The sequence below is a fragment of the Anneissia japonica genome, unplaced genomic scaffold (genome assembly GCF_011630105.1).
Source record: "Anneissia japonica isolate Jap-2015-1 unplaced genomic scaffold, ASM1163010v1 scaffold284860_len1800451_cov186, whole genome shotgun sequence".
NCBI lineage: Eukaryota > Metazoa > Echinodermata > Crinoidea > Comatulida > Comatulidae > Anneissia > Anneissia japonica.
This window is the reverse complement of record NW_022706010.1, coordinates 1,044,859-1,065,362: the sequence shown is the minus strand read 5'-3', so window position 1 is coordinate 1,065,362 and position 20,504 is coordinate 1,044,859. Positions and strand designations below refer to the sequence as shown.

The following is a 20,504-nucleotide window of genomic DNA, read 5'->3' as shown; positions in this document are numbered from 1 at the left end:
ACTTATAAGCACATATCGTGTGGGAAAAATACAAATCATCTTTCAACAAAATGAAGTGAGGTGACATTATGTAGGCCTATTGACCCATTGTTTGCTAATTTATTAATATTTTTTTTTTAAATGTGATGAGTTTGCATTTGAAAAAAATATAAAAATAACTTTTTAAGACGTGATTTATTCTAGGCAGATAAATTGAATTATACAACGATTATATTATTTAATACTAATAGATTGATCCCCGAATTGTATACTGTGAAGTATATCATGTAGAAAGCTAAACTGTGTTAAAAAGTAGAAAGTGAAGCAACAAATATTTAAATGAGGGCGCTAACACAGATATACGCGCATGCGTAGTAATGATAAAGCCAAACACAAAATGGCTTGTGATTAAAAACAACTCTTTGGACACTGGTCAAAATGGACATTTTGGTGATTAAACCTATGTCTTTTGAGTTATAGTTCGGTATGCAGAAAGAAATGATTGGTGGTTGTTGTGTGTGCGGGGATGAAAGGGGATGGACGGAGAATCCACTAGTTTATTGCGATGGTCACGGTTGTAATGTTGCCGTCCACCAAGGTTTGTTCAAGGTTTTGTTCTCGCGGGCTTGACTTGTTTGTTACTCATGCACTGTTGTTGTATTTCGTAAAGAGGCATCGGCCTTTAGAGCCTAGGGTATGGCCCAGCCTATACCTCAACAAAATCATATAAGCCTATGAGATCTCCTTTCTTCAGATTTTTCGTAAATTTGATATTAATGCCGTTATCTTCTCTATAAAATCAGTTTATGACCATGACATTTGACTTTTGATCACTTTGTTTGGTGGGAATTTTAAAGATCTCATTATTATTGACAACAGTCTCTAACAGAGAAGTTTTGAGTCAATCACTTTGTTGATGGAAGTTTGAGTGCTTAGCCTAGGCCTTTATTAAATATCATTTACTGACAATATAATAAACATAAAAAATTAAAATAGTAAATGTTAAATATCATATACAAAATTTAATAAATAATCTTTATATACATCTATCACTACATCAAACTATCTGTTAAGAATAGATTAAATGAATGTTCTAAACTGGAACAAATTTTGGAATACTAGGAATATTAAATTGGGAGAAAACCTTCTGTCATCACTCAGTTGGTGAGTGGGTGGGTGGTGGAAATGGCCGCCACAGATGTATGGTAAATTATATGGATTAAAAAAAATAACATTGTTATTATTCAAAAGAAATTGACTGCTAATCATTTTTTAGATTTTATTATAGCTGGTAAATTAGTGAAAACTAAATGGTGTCTCTTTGTATCATTTGATTGAAATTTGATAAACTACTGTAGTATCAGTTGAATGAGCAAAATGTTTTATTTTAATTTTGAAGTTCTATCAACAGAGTAAAATAAATTATAATTGATTTTTTAATGTTATTTTTAAAGGCACAAATATAGACTAAAATAAAGACATAAACTAAACTTGTTGCAAAAAAAAAGATGAAGTTTGTATTTTTTATTGTAGAGCTTCTTATAATTTAAAATTAATTTAAAAAGCTTGAGATGATTGGATAGGTTGGCAATATTGCACATTTCTGAGTGTGCCTAATATTTATTGATATGTAAGTTAAAGATTACCACAAAATTCTATTTTTTCAGCTTGTTATGGAATTGTTTCTGTACCGACCGGACCCTGGTTTTGTCGTAAATGTGAATCTCAAGAAAGAGCAGCTAGAGTAGTAAGTACACAAAGTGTTCTCAAATTCTTGTGGGATTAAGAGATTTTTGTTAGACAGCAAATCAAAGCTGCCATCCAGAATTGCAAATTTGTTTAGATTAAATTTACTGAAGTAATACATAGTCGATCCAAATCTCCAGCACTCCTCCCACCCTCCTCTCGTCTTTCCTATTTTCTCTATTTTACAGATGACAGATTAGTACTGTTTGTTGCTATGATGAATATATATTTGAAATATGAAGTTGTCTGTATTCTTTTCTAGAAATGTGATCTGTGTCCTCAGAAGGAAGGTGCTCTGAAACGGACTGATACAGGAGGTGAGTACACAGTTTATAATCTTCAGATAGTGAATATTACAAAGAATGTTCATCCACGAGAGATTCTGTCTTGCCTGCGGGAGTGCGGGAGGCCGTCCCGATTTTCGGGAGACTCCTGTGAGTTGAGGGAGACTTTGGACCCCTGCTACTGCATACCAATATGCCAATATGGCAGTCACATGAGCATGTGGACCCAATCGGTGTATTGTATTATTAATACCATTCTATCTCTTCAGGTTGGGCCCATGTGGTATGTGCTCTTTATATTCCTGAAGTGTCCTTCGGAGATGTGACAACCATGGAACCAATCCAAGTATCGTTTGTTCCTCATGATCGATACAATAAGGTAGGAAAATGGAATAACTGATTATCATTATTACTAATATATTTTAATGTTTTTTATTGATTCCTATACTGTGAAGCAGTAGAACCTTTGCAGTCATCCTGTGGTATTGGTTATGTAATTGTGCCCTATTGCTTGAAAACATGTTTGGATAAATATTAAAGCAATACATAAGAAATATATTCATTTAAGGCGAGGGATCGCGCTCGCGCACCTAAACTGCTATCGAAGGGTGTGAAATATAACTTGCCTTGCATTTCAAAATAACTCACCTCTACAGCCCTCGAAATGCCGACACAATTGTTGCTGACCACATCAATTATTTACCAACGTAAAAGATGCTAGGTCTAGGCTGAAAAATATCTTTATACTGGTATTGTGGGTCATCATACTTTTCTAAGTACTGTGTAAGAACTTCTACAAACTGAACAAACAGTTAATAAACAACGATTTCCGGACGAAATAATGCAATAATCACATTGCTTCTAGGAATTAACAATTAATGTAGCCTAGCACAAAAACCTATGAATGAACCGTTCGTAATGCTTTCTCAGTCCCAATAGCGTACTGCCAGAGATTATCTATTGATTTAAAATGACACACCAGTAAACGTTAAAGTTAAATAGTTAGATCAAGTGCAAATCACGCCTTCCATTGTTTAATAAAGTGCATTATCGCTCCTTAAAATTCTGTTGGAATCAACATAAAATCAAGACGGAACTCAAAGTAGGTTTATTTATCGGATTTGGATGTCGTTAGATTTATCATTGTAAATTAAAAAGGCATAGCTTCACTTATTCTTCAAACAAGACACTTTTCAGAAACATGTTGCTGATTTAATCACAGAGGAAATTTGTAGAGAATAAAATTTAAATTTGTTATATTTATTTAGATTTAATTTATAAATATAGGCAATACACTGAGTTCGTTCTATTATCAGCAAACTGTCATGCAATGAAACTTTGGGCGATCTGATGTCATCACAGCCAAGCACATGTTTGCACATGGCCCCATGAAAAGAATTAACCAATTAGCTGGCAGAGTTTAGGAGGCGGACCTGTTGTCTGATGTTTACAACAACCGACTTGCAGGTGGCATCGTGACTACGAAGAATGTGTTGGGTTTAGGGGAAAAATATCAGACTGAAAATGCACTTAAAAACAATAAAAAAGCATTCATTTTATTGGTAATTAAATTTGCTGTACAGTACAGCAAAACAACAGGTACTGTATATTGTATGTATGTTAACTTTTCGTAGGCTAGTCATACCGAACCCACAAGATTCTTGCAAGCTAGGCCTATGCCTATTTCAGCAGCTAAGCCCTAGCTGTCCTAAGGTGGGGGTGGGGGGAGATCCGTGTTGGGAGAGTACACTTTATTATTTCTCTACATGTAAATGTTGGAAGTTAAATTTGATATCTTGTTGACTCCTGTGGATTGCACGGTCACTGTATAGCGATTGAACGTTCATCTGCAGTATTTCTTTAATCTCTCCCCCCCTCAATTGATGGTAATATAATTTTTGTTGATATACTTGCTCCGTTTAACCTTTGCTATTCTTTCAATCATTCTTCTCATCAATAGGTTTGTTATGTATGTGAACAAAAATCCATGGGGACAAAGGCCACAAGTGGAGCATGTATGACATGCAATAAGAATGGATGTCGGTACTCATTCCATGTCACTTGGTGAGTTAATACCATGTACCATGTACTCTGTAGAGGCAGGTGGTGTAGCAGTAAGGTTCTTGTTTTGTTAATTGAGAGATCAGGATTTTGAGTGAAGAGGATGAACCACACATTTGTGTTCATAGGCAAGGCACTTTATTAGCTTTGCTTCTCTCTACCCATGAGTTAACTGAGTACGGTTGTATGCTACTGTGCTGTATATGGCTACAACCATATCAACAAAGAGTATTAATGTACTACATACCTGAACATAAAAATATGGAATCTCTGCTTTTGTTGTCTGGAGAGGGGAAACAATTCTGATCAAAATTCTTTTTGGGAAATGTGCAGTGCCTCTAACTCTTTCCAGCCCAGACCCGGGATTTATCAATCTCAGCTTAGCAAATGTCTTAAGTCAAAAAAGTTAAAATGTCCTTAAGCAAATATCTTAAGCTGATTTATCAAACCATCTTAGCAAAATCTTAGTTTTAAAATCATCTTAGATGGTGCATGCACACAACCAACTTTTTAATTTTAAGCTATTTTTAAGCTAAAGCAATATTCATAAATTTGGCTTAAGCAAAGAAATTGACTCCAGACGAATTTAAGCTGATTCCTAGTTTGATAAATCCGGCCACAAGATGTTATCTTGGTGCAGTATAACACAGTTTATGAGATTTAGGGAACCAATTCTGACATTTTTATTTTGTTTTGCCAGGATTGAACATAAGACATTGACTGAATGTTTTATGATACCATTCCAGTATTAACAAAATATGAAACTTAATCGAAATTGAGTCATTTTAAGATTTTTGGATTACCAGTGAAAATGGTAATAACACAATAAACACAAAGATAAATAGCAGAAGTTGTAAACAGTATGGTGTAGATAAAACAGTATACCTTCCACTTGACATAGGCAAATGGCACAAGGGAATAGAATTCGTCACAACCCACAAGGTATTATGGATGAACATTATTTTTGATTATGATGTATGCTAATACGAAAGGTTTTTCTTTCCAGCGCTCAGTCAGATGGACTTCTGTGTGAAGAAGCTGGTCAATACACAGACAATGTCAAATACACTGGCTACTGCAGCACTCACTTCCAGAAATTGGTAAAACTTGATTAATCAGATTTTATAATAGTAATAAGATGATGATAATACTAAAAAATAAATAATACTAGGCATGTTATTTGTAAATGCACAAGTTAGGTTAATGAATTGTTGAAAAATTTGGCACGTAACGCTAGTTGAGGTTTGTAGTAGTGGAGGGCGGGAGGAAGTAGTTCATCATTTTTCAAAGCATTATTAACAAAAGGAAATATTATATGCTGCTGTAAGGAAACCATTATCATTGATTAAAAATATACATACTTGATAGATATAATGGTGTTACTATCTGAAGTGCTGTATGAACCAAGAGTGAACATGTTTGGTATTTCTGACTACTGTAAAACCAGGAAATTTCACGCGCATTAAACTTTCGCAAATTTCGCGAATGGTCCAGATTCGCGAAAATTTTATGCTGGGAATAATTTTCAGGTCACATGTTCTATGTTTAAAAAAGATCGGTAGAATACTATCTGATTATCGTAAATCTCGAATCAGTTTCACAAAGGAGATTTTGGTCATTATAAATCACTAAATTACACCAAAAATTAATTTCAACTTTTTTAAAGATGATAATGAACAATAAACAGCAAGAATTGTCAGTATTTCAAGACCTAAACTCGCCGACGACGACGATGCAATACAGATCTAGGGCCTCTTGGCCTAAATGGGGAATCCCCACAGATTGCAACATGTTCGTGAAAAGTTCAACTTCAAAATTTAAAAAATTGTATTTTAAATTATTTTGTGGATTTTATTAAATGTGTATAAACTTAATAGAATGTATTTCAATTATTGAATAAATATTCTCACCTTACAAATTCCGATGTTGAGCTCAAAAGTTTGTAAATTCTAGGCCTATTCTAAACTACTCAGCAAGTATACTGATCAGGGAGGTTCTGATCATCACTGCATGTGACTGCACATGTGCAGTACCACTGCACAGTGTATACTAAGAAGTTCAAATGGAAACTAACTTTCTTAGCTTGACATACCACGATGTTCAGTCATCAATGTGTTTGAATCAATATTAGGCCTACAGGAATAAATATTGTTCATTGTAGGATGGTTGAATACCATACAAAATTTAGGAATATCGTATGAGTGAGTATTGTAATGTATAGTACGTGTCTTTCTTAACTGTGCCTGGGATGGCCAGCTAAGTCCTGGTCCTAGCAGCTGAGGTAGGCTGCAGGCTTTTGGCGCCTAGCCTAGGCCTAGCTATTGTAGTCTAGACAGTGGCTGTAGGCCTATCTAACCTAGGCCTAGAACTCACAATACAATATTTTCAGCTATTGTATGGTATTCGTCTCATGAATAAAATTTAGGCCTTTTGTGATTTGCGAAAGTTTAATGTCACGAAAACGGCCAAAATTATCAATTCGCGAAAGTTTCATTCCACGAAAGTTTCTGGTTTTGCAGTATTTAATTTTGGAATTCCATTTCAAAAAGCAAATGATATATGATGATTTTTTTATAATTAATAAATGAATGCTTCTGGTTCAGTTGTTTATGTTTTTGTTTTCTTTTATTTATGATTGAACCAGCAAAATAGTGGAATGGAGCTCTGGCTCTCAAAAAGAATGTTTAGTTATTGTTGGATGTGGAAGAAATGATAGTTAAAAAGTAACACAGTCAGTTAAAAAATGAGAATTGGTTGAGATTAAAACATACAAGATAAACTTGATATATAGTTTTTTCATAATTACTGTAAGCCTCAGTATAATATGTTGTTTATTTATTTTCTATAGAAGAAGGATAAAGATATAAAAACGATTCCACCGTTCAAGCACCCGACAAATGTTGTTAGTCCTGAGAAAGGACAGGCATCTGAACGTGACAAGCAAAGAATCAATTATGGTACTGAAAAATCGCGCCAAGTGGCAAATGAAAAAGCCAAGAGCAACGATAAGCCACGTTTGACTGTAACCGAGAAGTCCAAACAGAGTACAGCTGAGAAGACACGACAAGACAAGCAGAAGCAGAAAGGTGAAAAACGATCAAAATTGACAGAACACATTGCTGGTGAGTTGCCAAAGAGTGAATCTGAAGGCGACGATTCCTCATCTTCTATTGCAAACGGTGCCATTGATAAAGGCAAGTTCACCACAGCTAACTTTACAGAAACTGTCATTCCAACTCCGTCTGTGCCTCCCTCTGCTGCATTGCTCGAAAAGACCTCATTAACGAAGGCCAGAAAATCACACAGCTCGGCAAGTAGTAGTCCCAAGCATGGGAATGTAGACGTTCACGAAAAACAGAGAGAAACTTGCAGTGCACCTAGTAGTCCATCATCTATCGATGTGGAGAGCGTGCAGTCTATGAGTAGTCGAAGCTGCCACAGCAAGTCCGACAGCATGGATAAGATTTCGGAGGCTTCTTCCGTGAAGACCAACGGTACTCCCTCTGTGACAACAGAAACGGTTATGCAAACTGATCTACCGCCATCTCTTGAAAGTCCTAAGTCGGAATCCGGGCAGGCTCCACCGGTCGTAAGCCCAACCAGTTATGAGAACTCATACAAAGAGTTTATGGCAAGGTACACAAGCATTCCGAATGAAAAGTCAAAGGTGCAAGCGAACTTGAAAATGGGTCACGTGAAGTTGGAAGAAACTGAAAAGAAAAAGTCAAAATCTGAGAAGAGAAAGGATGCCAAGGTGGGTCGGCCGAGAAAGAAGTTTAAGGATTTTCCGGAACCATTAAAGAAGGTTAGAAGATCCAGCAGCTCTTCCCACAGTAGTCCTACAAAGAAATCTGGTAACTTTAGCCTGCTTCATGATATGCATGAGTATGCACAATCATCTCATATACAAAAAACGGCCAATGCAAAGTATGCTGTTAAGCATGTGGATATAGCCTCACTTAGATCTGGCCAAGGTATGTAACAATTTTCATTCTTTTTATAAAGTTCTGTCCAGGTCATCAAATTTTCTCTGACAAAAAAAAAAACTGTTGTATGGCCTTATATAGTCATGATGTGCCTATATATGGTCATGATGTGATGTCATCATGACCATATTTAGGCATGTCACATGTTTATTTATATCAATAAAATTTAATAGTCTGGACAGGGCTTTAGATTATATATCATTATACAGAAGTAGTGTTGTATTGAAGACTAGTATAGTTATGCAAATATTGTATTCTTTATCTGTATATAATTATGATATACATTACACACCATGATATTTATTCAGGACTACACTTTTATATAAGTAGCACTCTTCCAATTAAGGAAGGTGCATCCAAGAAAAATAAAACAAAATTATAAAAATAACAAAACTTAGTTAAGAATGGAAATCGGCAAAATAGCAATAACTCAACTAAACCAAAAACATTCAGATATAAAATTTAACCCCACCCATCCCACACCCCCACCAACTAACAGATAAAGAATTGACCCATTGACATAAATATTTCTTCCCTTTTTAAACCTTCAGAAAGTCTACAATCAGCATTCACAACACATACCCTCCAATAAACCACCCACCTGCCTGTAGACTTGAACAGAAATAAGTCATTTATACACCCACTCATCTTAAGTCATTTATACACCCACACAACTTAACTAAGAACATTCAGATGAACAGCTAAAACCCCACCCACTTCCTGCCCCTGCCAACTATGATATATTTTTTAATTGCTTTTTATATTAAGTAAGCTACAGTATTAGTTGTTGATTGAATGTATATATTAAACAAAATTCTTGCCAATTAATATAAATCATACTGTACCATTCTATAATTTTTGCATGGATCTTAGCTGGTATTTCAATTTTAGGACATAGACAAGTTTTAAAGCAAGTAAGAAACTAAATTATTGTAATCTGTGTTTAATTTTAAGTTAGTAATATATTAACAACTTACGAAAATGAAATAAGCAAATCGGAGTTTAAATAACATTTTTGAGATTTAATATTTTAAATAATTATTGTCTAATAATGAACTCTTTCTCTAACAGAGACAGAAGCGACCATTAGAGACGTGTTTAATACAGCTGGTCGTAGTGGGATTCTTGTTGGCCCTCAGCTTCCGTCTTCAGCATCAACTCATCGAGTGAGACCTCAAAAGTAGGTTGATTTTACAAATGTGTACAGTACTTTAACGTAGAAAGTTCTGAAATTCTGTATACAGGTTTTTTTTAAAATCTGATACACAAGTAGCAGCGGTTACTGTAATGCTATTCTGATGGTGTTTGTGCCAGGAGATCCAACACTAGCCAGTAAGCACAAGGTCGGTGGTCTACAGTAGTTGTTAAGACACCAGGTTTGTTATTTGGAGATCTTGGGTTCAATTTCCACCTGAATCACTTGCAAGATTTTTTTCCCAAGTATTTTGGGAACATATTAAGCATTCAGTATGATAACACGTCAGGTACCTTGTACCTTGTAGTTGATATCCCCGAAGGCCTCCGCCAGGGAGGATTGCTTAGGGCTGACGAGAGTCGGGGCACTAAATTAGTTGGCTTTTTGAGAGTTTTTGCTTATTTAATTTGGTTTTGAAAACTTCTAAAGTTTTCGAAGTTACAATTTCTCTTGGGAGGTTGTTCCAGTGGGATACTGCATCTGAGAAGAATGAGTTTGCCAGCTGGTTTGTGGAGATAAAGTTTGATACGACATCATACTGTTCATCATGGGACCATCATAGTCTAGTTACTTTTTTTAGACATATTTATCTAAATCTAGATCAAGTTCTCCATGGATGAGCTTGTAAAAGCTGATGAGGCGTAGGTGTTGTCATCTAACCTCGAGGGGAATCCAGCCGAATGTATTCATCATCAATATCACAAATTGGGCTGCTCGCCTCTGTACCATTTCTAGTAATTTTATGTTCTTGGCGATGCTTGGGTGCCATGCTCAAGGTGGGGTCTAACAAAGGTATTCCAAAAACCGAAAGGTCCACTGATTAATCTCAGATAAGATAGTATAATACATACTCCAAGTATCGAAATGCACACCATCGTGTCAGGAATTAAGTAAAATTTTTTTGTCCAGGGACAAGTGAAAAAATATGAAATTCCCTCATGCCTGTAAATATTGGTGGTTATTGACCTCTTGGGGTTGTTCGTTGAATTTCATACCCGAGGTGTTAGCCCACATGTCTAAGCTGTCAAGGTCTTGTTGCATTGATTTCTCATCTAGGGGTTAGATATTGTTGATTGAGTATGCAGTCTTCAGCAAACAATCTTGTTGTGCAATTTACCATATCCGAAAGGTCGTTGATATACAAGATAAATAAGTGGGGCCCAAATACTGTGCCTTGCGGTATACCGTTCAGAACTGGCAACCAGTCAGATGTTTTACTACTGTCCTTTGTTAGCGGTACGTCAGGAACGATCTTATGCACTCAAGATTCTTGTTACGGATGCCATTCATGTGATATGAAGCTTCTGTAGTCGTTTTTGGTGTTGGATGACATCAAAAGCTTTACTGAAGTCGAGGATGGAAATATCACATGTACCTTTGTTATTGTGATTTATGGCCAGGTCGTGAATGGTAGCAACTAATTGTGTATCACATGATCTACCCTGTCTAAACGCATGCTGGTAGTCAGTAATGATTGAGTTTTCATTAAGATGTTTCTTCAGGTAGGGCAAAACATAATTAAATTTATTTTAAATTATTTTTTGTCTTGCAGTACTGTGCAAGCAACCTCCATGGAACAGTTGCTAGAAAGGCAGTGGCAGCAGGGTTCAGATTTCCTCATGCAACAAGCAAGTCATCTTGATAGTAAGTCTATGCACATCTTTAGAATCTTAATAATTTGACAAAAAACGTTGTATGCCCACATATAGTCATGATGTGCCTATATAGGGTCATGATGTGATGTCTTGATCATATTTATATAGGCATGCCACATGTTTTTGTCAAATATAATTTGGTATGTCTTTACAGGGCTTAACTCTCATATCTATTCTATGTACTCGAATCATGCAGTGATAATAATACTGCTAGTTGAATATAATTAAGTCCAATGTATTAAATTCACATTTTGCAACAGTTTGGTAAAGCATTTAATCCAGCCTAGAGTATGCTAAGCACTTTTTGTGTCCTACTTATTTTTATATGAGCTTTTTATTCCTCATCTTTTAGTTTTCATTTGTCAAAAATTATAGGTCAGGCAAGACTTTTTATAGTCAACCCATTTCCCGCCAATAATGATGATTTCTAATAAAAATAAAATTTTATTTTTGGCCCAAAAAAATTGATGTTTTTCTTGATGCCCACTGCTGCCTTGAAATCTCCAAAAATCTTCCTAATTATTAAATTTAAAGCATTTAACCATCCCATTATTACACTGCTTACATTCACCAGTAAAATTTTTTTTTTCCTCCATTTGGATGTTTTTGGCAAAAATATTTGTTATATAAGAAAGCAAAATTTTATTTTTATATTTTTTTCCGCCCTCCTCTGACGATCTTTAAAAAAATAAGTTTGCAAAACAAGATATAAAAAAAATCTCGCCTTGAATATAATTATTTTTATCACTTGCATTCTCATCCAATGGCAATTGGATATACTAACCACTGACAGAATTTGAGGGAATAATATGCGGGATTTGAACCCAAGCTACTGGTAATAAAGACTAAATATCTTGACCGCCACCTACAGCTCTACTCTAAAGATTTAACCGAAATGTATTGTCTTCCTAGTTGCCTCGTTGATATCATGTCTGTACCAGCTCCGACAGGAGAATCATCGGTTAGAAGAACGTATCACGTCCCTTGAGCAACGGAGGGACCATCTGCTAGCCGTAAACGCACGCTTAACTGTACCTCTGCATCAAGCAAACAATGCCTACCCCAGTGAGGAAAACGCTTCCAGGACTCCGCGTGTAAACAATATCTACAATCACAATGATGCGAATACAAATCCCATTCATTTAGTAAGTTACATGTTTATATGTAAATTTTGGGTGAGCCCATTTAAATGCTAGAAATCCTCTTGAAAATGGAAATGGATCCATCTCGGTGAGTCACTGTAATGTAAAGTCTGCCTATATGTATATTAGTAATGTTAATATAGTAGCATCATTTCATGTAGCTCCTCGTTCCACAACCTATAGGTCCATGACCCAATATTCTGGTCTTTGCCACATATACTAATATGAATTTTCTTTTCTTTCAGGAATTAAATAGTAGCCACAGTAGTCAAGGAAGTGTGCAGAGCAGTTTGAACCAGTCACTGAGTAACAGCCGAAGTACGCCCCAATCCAATCGCATCAGTCCTGCTCATGCCAGCAGCCAACAAGCTCAAGTTCACAGCCAGTCTCCACACATAGTGCTAGCCACTTCTCAGCCTGCTTCCGTGATCCAGGGCAGGGGTACCCCTGTCCATTCCAGTGCTGGACAAGTTCATCCTGGAAATCCTCAGATAACTACTACACAAATGGCACTGATGACCAGTCCAGAAAGCTCCTCTGGTAGGGCTTCCCACACAAGGTATGTATGCAGAAAAGATAAGACAAATTTATTGCTATAAACATAACTAGTTGTGTGCATTAATTATTATTTGGTTCATTTTACAAAGAAGAGACCTTCCTATTTCTATTTAGTAGATCTGAATGGTCTTCAAAAATCATATTTACTTTATAGGACATCTTTGATGATATCAACATATTTTATCTCTCCCTCATGTTATTTTATTGTAAGTCTGTCAATCAAAGTATTTCCATGTTTCAGTCTGAATCTTATGTTTCTGTTTGTTGTATTATCTTGAAGGAATTATTTTTTTCTTTATTCAGTGTATTTATGATTACTCTTACAGCCCCGAAGGTCGGCCAAGAGATCATGCTTTGATAATGCGAGACCTTCCTGTACAAGAAGCATTACGGCACAGCTCGGCCATTCACCAACATATTTTATACCAACAACAACTTGTAAGTGTCAATGCATTGGTAATATTTAGAGGTTGGTTTTGCTACACACTGTTCAGAAAGTTATGTAAAATGTACTAATTTTACAAATCTATCTATTTCAGTAATTCATTTTAATCTGGGCATACACATTCACATTTTCTATCGAAATTGTTCACTTCAGTGAAATCAATAGTTCAAACTGTTTCTGCTTTTTGAGAAGCGAAAAAAATGCGCAACCAGTCAGAGCTCAGGAAGAGAACCGATGCTTTCAATTCATGTTCATATATTCGCCTAGTGTCAAACAGGCTTTAGCCTCATAAAGATTTATTTAAGAAGGCCCCTAAATATTTGCTAACCTTCTATGATATGATGGAAGGGTCACCATCTAAATATGGTTTAAAAACATCTGCAACTGACCTACGAAGACCTATGGGTATGAATGCGTGTAAACATTGTCCTACTTGGGAATTGCATGGCTTAACTTGATTGGCTTGTATCTATTTTAAAAATTTTAATTTCATTTAGGAGCAACGACAGCAGCAGCAGCAACTAGCTTACCAAATGATGCATGGCATATCTCACCCAGGCCAGCAGGCGGCCGCTAACTGTGTCATACAGATGAATGGTGACATACCGGCATTCGCGCATCAACAGCCGACACCAAAAGTATGTATTTACAATTTGACTCCAAACCCCAAAGTACCCAGGTTATCGTGGCCATTTTTGGGGTTGCAATAGATTTTATAGAATACAAATTAATGACTTTACAAATATATTTGGTGTAAACTTAGTGGTTAGTTTTTATTTCTTCAGGATAGTCACTGAAATACAATTTTACAAATACCATATACTAATTAAATATTTTAAATTTTCATATTTGTTTATTTTTGCTCATTGGCATATCTAGAAGTGCTGATGGGGTGGGGGGCAAAGGTGAAGTGGGGACTCAATGATCAGTTGAGGGCTGCTAACTCACAAGATAATGTAGAAGTCTTGAATTGGGGGGATGATCAGGGCGCAAAGGTGAAAAGGGGGGGCCTCGATGATTAGTTAAGGGGGCGCTAATTCGCAAAATATGGTGATTTTTAACTACTTGACCGTGATTTTTGGACGACTGGGGGTGCGCAAGTAATTTTAGGAAGGGCGTTATTATTTTGATATTTGTGAGGTCTCGCCACAAAATGAGTCTCATGGTTAGAAATTCAAAAAATTGAGTTTATATTATATTTGGGTAGATCACATTATAGGCTTTCATTTGGTCTTTGAATGGCTTCCCTACTATAAGTAAATCCAGAGATGTGAGTATTTAAAGTTTAGGTGTGTAAGAACCACGTTTTGAGAAAATCGATCTGAAAGATAAACTAACTTGTACAAATAATATGACTAGAATTACAGAATATGTGCAGAGAATACTGTTTTGGCAAGAAAATTCACTTGCAAAGTATACAATCATAAAATATGAGTATCAAGTTATTTAAAAACATTAAAATCAAAATTTTGTAAAAATATTGACATTGGCCTGTTTTGGTGAATATCTCAATATGATTTCACCAACGATGCGTCTCATTTCGTGGTTAGGCCTCACATTTATATCTTTAAACTTATTTTATTCATTTTTATGCGCATAGAAGTCATGACAATATGCGCCTTATAAGTACACTATTATTATTATTATTATTTCAGGTGATTTTTATTTTTGGAGGTGGGGGTGACTGTGGAGGCACACACCCCTGTTTTTTGCTTGTGTAGATCAGATTTGTTGACGACGCGACTTGATCTTTTCAGCATAAGAAAACTAATGCTTGCTCACATAAATGAAGATTTTTTAAAACCTCTGCTACTATTAAATTTCTTCTGTATTTTTATTTCTAGAATTCAAGACGGAACGAGAAAAGACAACATGGTGGGAAGGACAAGACGTAACAAATGAAGGAATTCTGGATGAAGCCATACGATTTGACTCGAGATTTGAACGTGCAACTATTTGCTATCATCCAGGTTATTACACTTCACCCTTCTCCCACATTTCTATTTTTAGATATATAAAATTTAGGAGTAAGGAGTTTTTAGTACATTGTATTTTTTACAGTAATTTTTTTTTTCAGAAAAACTCATTATCATGACCAAACTTGGTGAATTGTATTTGAAGTTCAAATATTAAATTTACCAATTGCCAAAATATATAAACATTGGAAATAGATGCATGCAAAGCTTTGAACTACAGGTCTCCCTCCAATTAAAAACCACTATTGAGACTGGGATTTGCATGGTCTTTAGCAGCTTTGGTCTCTAATTAGAATAATAAAGATAAGAGACATTTTCTTAATATGGGCCACAGAAAAGTGGTTTTTATTTGGAGGTGTCTTTAATTAGAAGAAGATCTGTAGCTAAGAAATAAAGGTTTTTGTAATGCATATTGAAATAGCTTCGATATATGGAATCTATAGATAGATGAAAAGTTTTACACAATCTTTTGTAATTTTATATTTAAAATTAGTTTACAGTATAAGGTATGTCATTTTTCATAAGATCTGGCAACCATACTGAAAACAATTAACCTTCACTGTACCAGATCCTACAACACAAATAAATGACGTGTTTTCAACAATATTTTGTAATTTTATATTTTAATTGGTATGGTGCATACTTCGATACTAAGACGAACTTATACCAGGGACATTTTCAGAAAAAAGTGTGGGCAGGAGTGATTGCTATATTTAGAATGTTTATGATCTGCTGTTTATATAATAGTAGGGCACAGAAGAGTGCAACTAAGGCATAGATTTATTATGAGATACTAGAAATCTAACTCCAATTTATTTGAAACTCAAAAATAGAAGCGATACCTTAATTCACCTAAAATGATGTGATGGTAGAGTTCTAAACTGAAACACTATAGCGAACATTAAAATGCTCAACATTTCTTTGGCTTTCCTTTTAAAAAAAATATGTGATAAAATGTTCAAATATTGTGCATGAATGCTGATTCCTGGCTCTCACCCAGACGTGCATACATGAGAAATCACACAGATGCTCTTTGGCATTTTATCTAGTTAGCACCTATTATTCTTATGAATAACTTTATGGTTTCAAGGCATGCTATTGTTATAGATATGTTTATACTGTTTTAACCATGGGCATAAAACAATGTCAAAATTTCTACATGGCTGCTATTACAAAACACATTGTTTAAAACGTTGGAAAAGTGCAGGATTGAACATCTGTATGAGCATTGCAATTACTATACTGTACTTCCCATAAAGTTTTGGTTGATTTAGAGTAAAGTACTGTAGATGTATATTGTACATATTATGTCCTCAAAAATGCAAACTACCTCACCAGGCAGAGATACATAGGAACAAGAATGTAATACTCTTTTCACACTGCCGCTATTTTGCAAAATAGTAACTAGTAACAAGTTTGCACCAGGTTTGTGTAGTGTGAAAGTAAGTTCATGTAAAACTTTTCAAATTATCGCAGGTGACCCCTGTGATATCTCGCAAGAAACACAGGCTTCATCAAGGTTTGGATGGTTTGAACTACTGTGTGTGAAACGAAGAAAATGTCTTGGGAGATCAAAGCTGTTACAAAGTGTTACTCATTGTTAAAAATTGAAAGATTTTCTGTTAGTGTGAAAAGGGTATCTTGTTTGCAGTTGTCATTGCTTTCACAATTGTACAATAAAAAACTCTCTTCCCCACCCCCCTTCAGAACCTTTTCATGATGTCTGCTCCACAGTGTGCACTGAATGATAATATATAAAAAGTTGAAACATTCTCAAACATGGAAAGTTATAGTACCACTTTCAGCTGTAGAGGACACAAAACCAAATTCTTTACACAATACTTGTACTCTTGTGAAAATGCTGATAACTGGGAATGGCATTTAACAACAATTTATTTTTAGTATGATAAGGATGATGGTACCAAGTTTCTGTTTGATTCAACAGTATAATAGTCTGCATAGAGTAAAAATTATTGAATGCTAGTCCTCTAAATTTGTAACTAGAGTTTCCCTAACACTTTTTTCAAAGTGAGTGTTCCAATATGCTAAAAATCGAGTTTTGTAAATTATAAATCTATGAATTAAAATTGTTTATGTTGAAATTAGAAACTTTTATGTACATCATACATCCTGCTTTTATATTGAAATTTGATTGGGCAATGAAAGCTTCAGTCATAATGCATCTGTAAGGTTAAGCTGGTCCAGCACAGTAATGGAAGGACTGAGGCAGCCATTTTGTTGCGTACTGACAAATCATCTTCCTGGTTACAGTACTGGGGCGGATGCAGGATTTGGCGTTAGAGGGTGCGTGAAAATCCACACAAACTCAGAAAACCATTTTTTAGGCTGAGGTGAGATTATTTTGAGAATATGGACCTCTAGGTGGCGCTCTGATAATTTTTAAGTATTACCAGAACTATGCTCAATAAATTGAATATACGAAAAACAGTGATCTCATTGTCTGCACCCCTACCTCTTGCATCCGCCCAGCAGTAGCACTAAAGTTTTTTTATAATAGCTCTATGTACTAGGTGTTTTTGTAGATGCGTTTCACAACTCTCAACATTTAATTTTGTAGATGCGATTCACAACTCTCAACATGATGAGGTTTTGCCATCCCAAAACCAGCATCAGTCCACATTATAAGCTTTAAAATGATGAGTCGCTTACTGGAATCATTGCCAAAGTTACGAGTAAAATTATTATGGCTTCTCTGTATACAATGCTGCCACATTCTTATGCTAATTGCTTACATTACTTAATTTAGTGGCATTATGCTGGTTTTAGAATGGCATGCCCCATGTTGTATGCTAAGGGGAATAGAGTGAAATACTGTGACCCCTTCAGAATACTATACATTTTTTTAAACACACAATCTGTCTTCATATGTTATAAAAATATTGATAGTTGTGAATTTTCAGGTTTTTTTTTTAGTTTAGTTTGAATTAAGGATTATTTTATATAATATTGTCACTCCCTCTTGTTTGTACAGTACTGGTTAATTACTACATTACTTTAGCATGGCAAATAACACTGTATTTTGCAGAAAGCACACTGCATGTCATTGTAAACTAAAACCATCTCATTTTGCCTGACATATGAACAAAATCTCATATAAGAGGGTCAAGTGCACAATTGATTACTTATTTCAGTTAGTGGAAAAAGGTGGTTATAACAAGAGTTAACTCCACAGTCAGTAGTAAATCAGTTGTGGTAGGACATATATCGTTTCTTAGGTGGGATATTAATGATTTTAGTAGAAAATTATTGTATAAAAGTGTAATCTTTTGGTAAATTTGATGAACATATATACCTGAAGACTTTCGCCAAGTCTCTTTCTGTTTGGTACAGCACCACAAGCGTGCAACATTAAATACAAGAATTGCTTTACTCGTTGATGGCGCTGTACCTAGTATGACACAAGATATTACAGCCGGGAATCAGTATTTTTTGTTGTTGATTTTTTTTTTCTTATTTTGATAGTTCATGCATGGTGATAAAAACTTAGCCAATGATAATGTAGGCCCTCTCGCAACTCTTCATTATAGTCGCATGCATTAACGAATAATTAGTGCTCAGGATATTTCTATTTCAACAAGATTGATATTAACTGATTTGACTACTGCCGCAACCCATAATATCCATGCTCTTTCTGTATTACTGATCTTAATCGTACACACAATCGCAGAGTGGATTGCTATGGATGTTTTCAACAGGCATAAAAGAATGAACGCGAGTCTGAATATAATTTAACGTCAATACAAGAGGGCGCAATTATAATCTAGAGTTTTAAATTTTGGTGTCATATTTTATCCTTATATTTATTTATCCATATTTATGTACTATATTTGTAATTTCTAATTTAGCAATTTATGATAATTTTGTTTACAAATATGTAGAAGTTTAAAAAATATAATTAATGGGATTCAATGTGGTCTTCCTCAAACTATTGTACCAATATTTTTTTCCAATGGCATATTAATGCCAAAGAGGCTGGTAAACAAATACATTTTGTGTTATACAGATTAGTGATTTTAACCCCCTGAGGTTACTTTATTGCGTGCCTTCTATAGGAAAAGGTTTAGAAAACCATAACCGTCACTGGCAGATCCAGGAATTCAAAATAGAGGGGATTTCACAGATGGAAGTTCTTACTCTATTTATGATTATGACACCCCCAAATGGCCAGAAATAGCCTAATAAATTATGGAAGGCCCTGGCCAGCTCTTCCTCCCCATTGGATCTCCTTCCCCCTCCCCATTAAATCTCCCTCCCCATTAAATCTGCCACTGACCATCTCACTCTTTTGAAAGCCCCAGTGATATTTACTGCCATAGAAAAATTATTGTAATGTATTTTTGGAATGTTAGCGTTAATTTTTAAATCATCAAAGTTTAAATGAAATTTCTGGTAGCTCTTCTGTTTATATTTCATTCAAATTACTCAATTTAAGCAATATGAAAATGATTTGTTTAAATTACTATATATAGAATGTAGCCATTCAGAGCATAGTATTTTCTATCATATAATAGCATGCCACATTTTGTAACTAAAAGGGACAAAATTGTTTTAATGTTCTTGGCTTGTTCGTGTGTATGTTTGCCCGTTGAAGTTCCAGTTAATGTTGGTACAGTACTCCATACAAACTGATTTTGTACAAGTAATTGTTGAAACTATTTTACTAGCAGCAGTCATATCTGCTGTTATTGATATAAACATTTTGTAAGAATTGTAAATTTCTCATGAATTGTGATTTGAAATAATGTATTTAGATATTTGTACGTTCTAAAGGTCACACACATTGACCTTTTGTACGGAATTTTGCGATTTTAGAATCAAGTAATCTCGTCATCAGTTTGGATATCAGAGAATAAATTTGTTTTATTGATCAAAATATTTAGTGTTTCAAAATTGGCACATAGTTTTATTGAATTTATGAATTACTGCTCATTTTTGGTATTAAAATTATTTCTTAAAAAGGTTTATTATTAATTTGTTTGTGAGCCACCAATTTTATAAAAAAGTTGGTACATACCATCGTTATTTTAAACTTGGAAAATTTTAGCAAATTCAGCAACCATAACAATATAACATTGGCATATTGGTTCCACAATGCATTTTATAATTAAGAAACCAAAGATGTATACTTGCTGAATTTGGAAACCATTTACAAACTTATTTTTGCATAAATTTTGTTAATATTGTACTTTCTTCTCTAGCATGTTGGTTGTCTATGCTACTTTTCTGGCACCTTTTGTCTAATATTTTTAATGTTACAAAACTTTATTGCCAAGTGGTACAAAAAACAATGTTAAACATGAAATTTTGTGGGTAAATTGTAAAAACGGTGAACAAAATTCAGCCCATGTTTTTAAAACTTATTTGTACCTTCGTCAGCTCTAGATTTAGATTTATGAAAACTTGTTTTTGTCTTGGATACATTTTGTATTAAACACAAAGCAGCAATTTGTAATTTA

At 34.8% G+C, this 20,504-nt stretch overlaps 1 protein-coding gene across 1 annotated transcript; it reads left to right on the top strand.

Annotated features, from left to right (window-relative positions):
- Positions 1–361: 361 nt before the first annotated feature.
- LOC117105964 (protein AF-10-like) lies at positions 362–20,504 on the top strand. Its single transcript, XM_033247270.1, has 14 exons — positions 362–577; positions 1,647–1,726; positions 1,988–2,042; positions 2,279–2,388; positions 3,970–4,073; positions 5,077–5,170; positions 6,919–8,044; positions 9,128–9,236; positions 10,804–10,895; positions 11,819–12,051; positions 12,294–12,607; positions 12,933–13,044; positions 13,549–13,689; positions 14,896–20,504. Exons 1-14 carry the CDS (start codon positions 466–468, stop codon positions 14,944–14,946), a joined length of 2,733 nt encoding a protein of 910 aa, XP_033103161.1. The 5' UTR covers positions 362–465; the 3' UTR covers positions 14,947–20,504.

Bases quoted from the DNA above. Each gene is read 5' to 3' on its own strand.
- LOC117105964 (XM_033247270.1), top strand. From the start codon at position 466: ATGCAGAAAGAAATGATTGGTGGTTGTTGTGTGTGCGGGGATGAAAGG. The intron at 8,045-9,127 runs GTATGTAACAAT...TTTCTCTAACAG, and splicing joins CTCACTTAGATCTGGCCAAG to AGACAGAAGCGACCATTAGA. The intron at 10,896-11,818 runs GTAAGTCTATGC...TTGTCTTCCTAG, and splicing joins ACAAGCAAGTCATCTTGATA to TTGCCTCGTTGATATCATGT.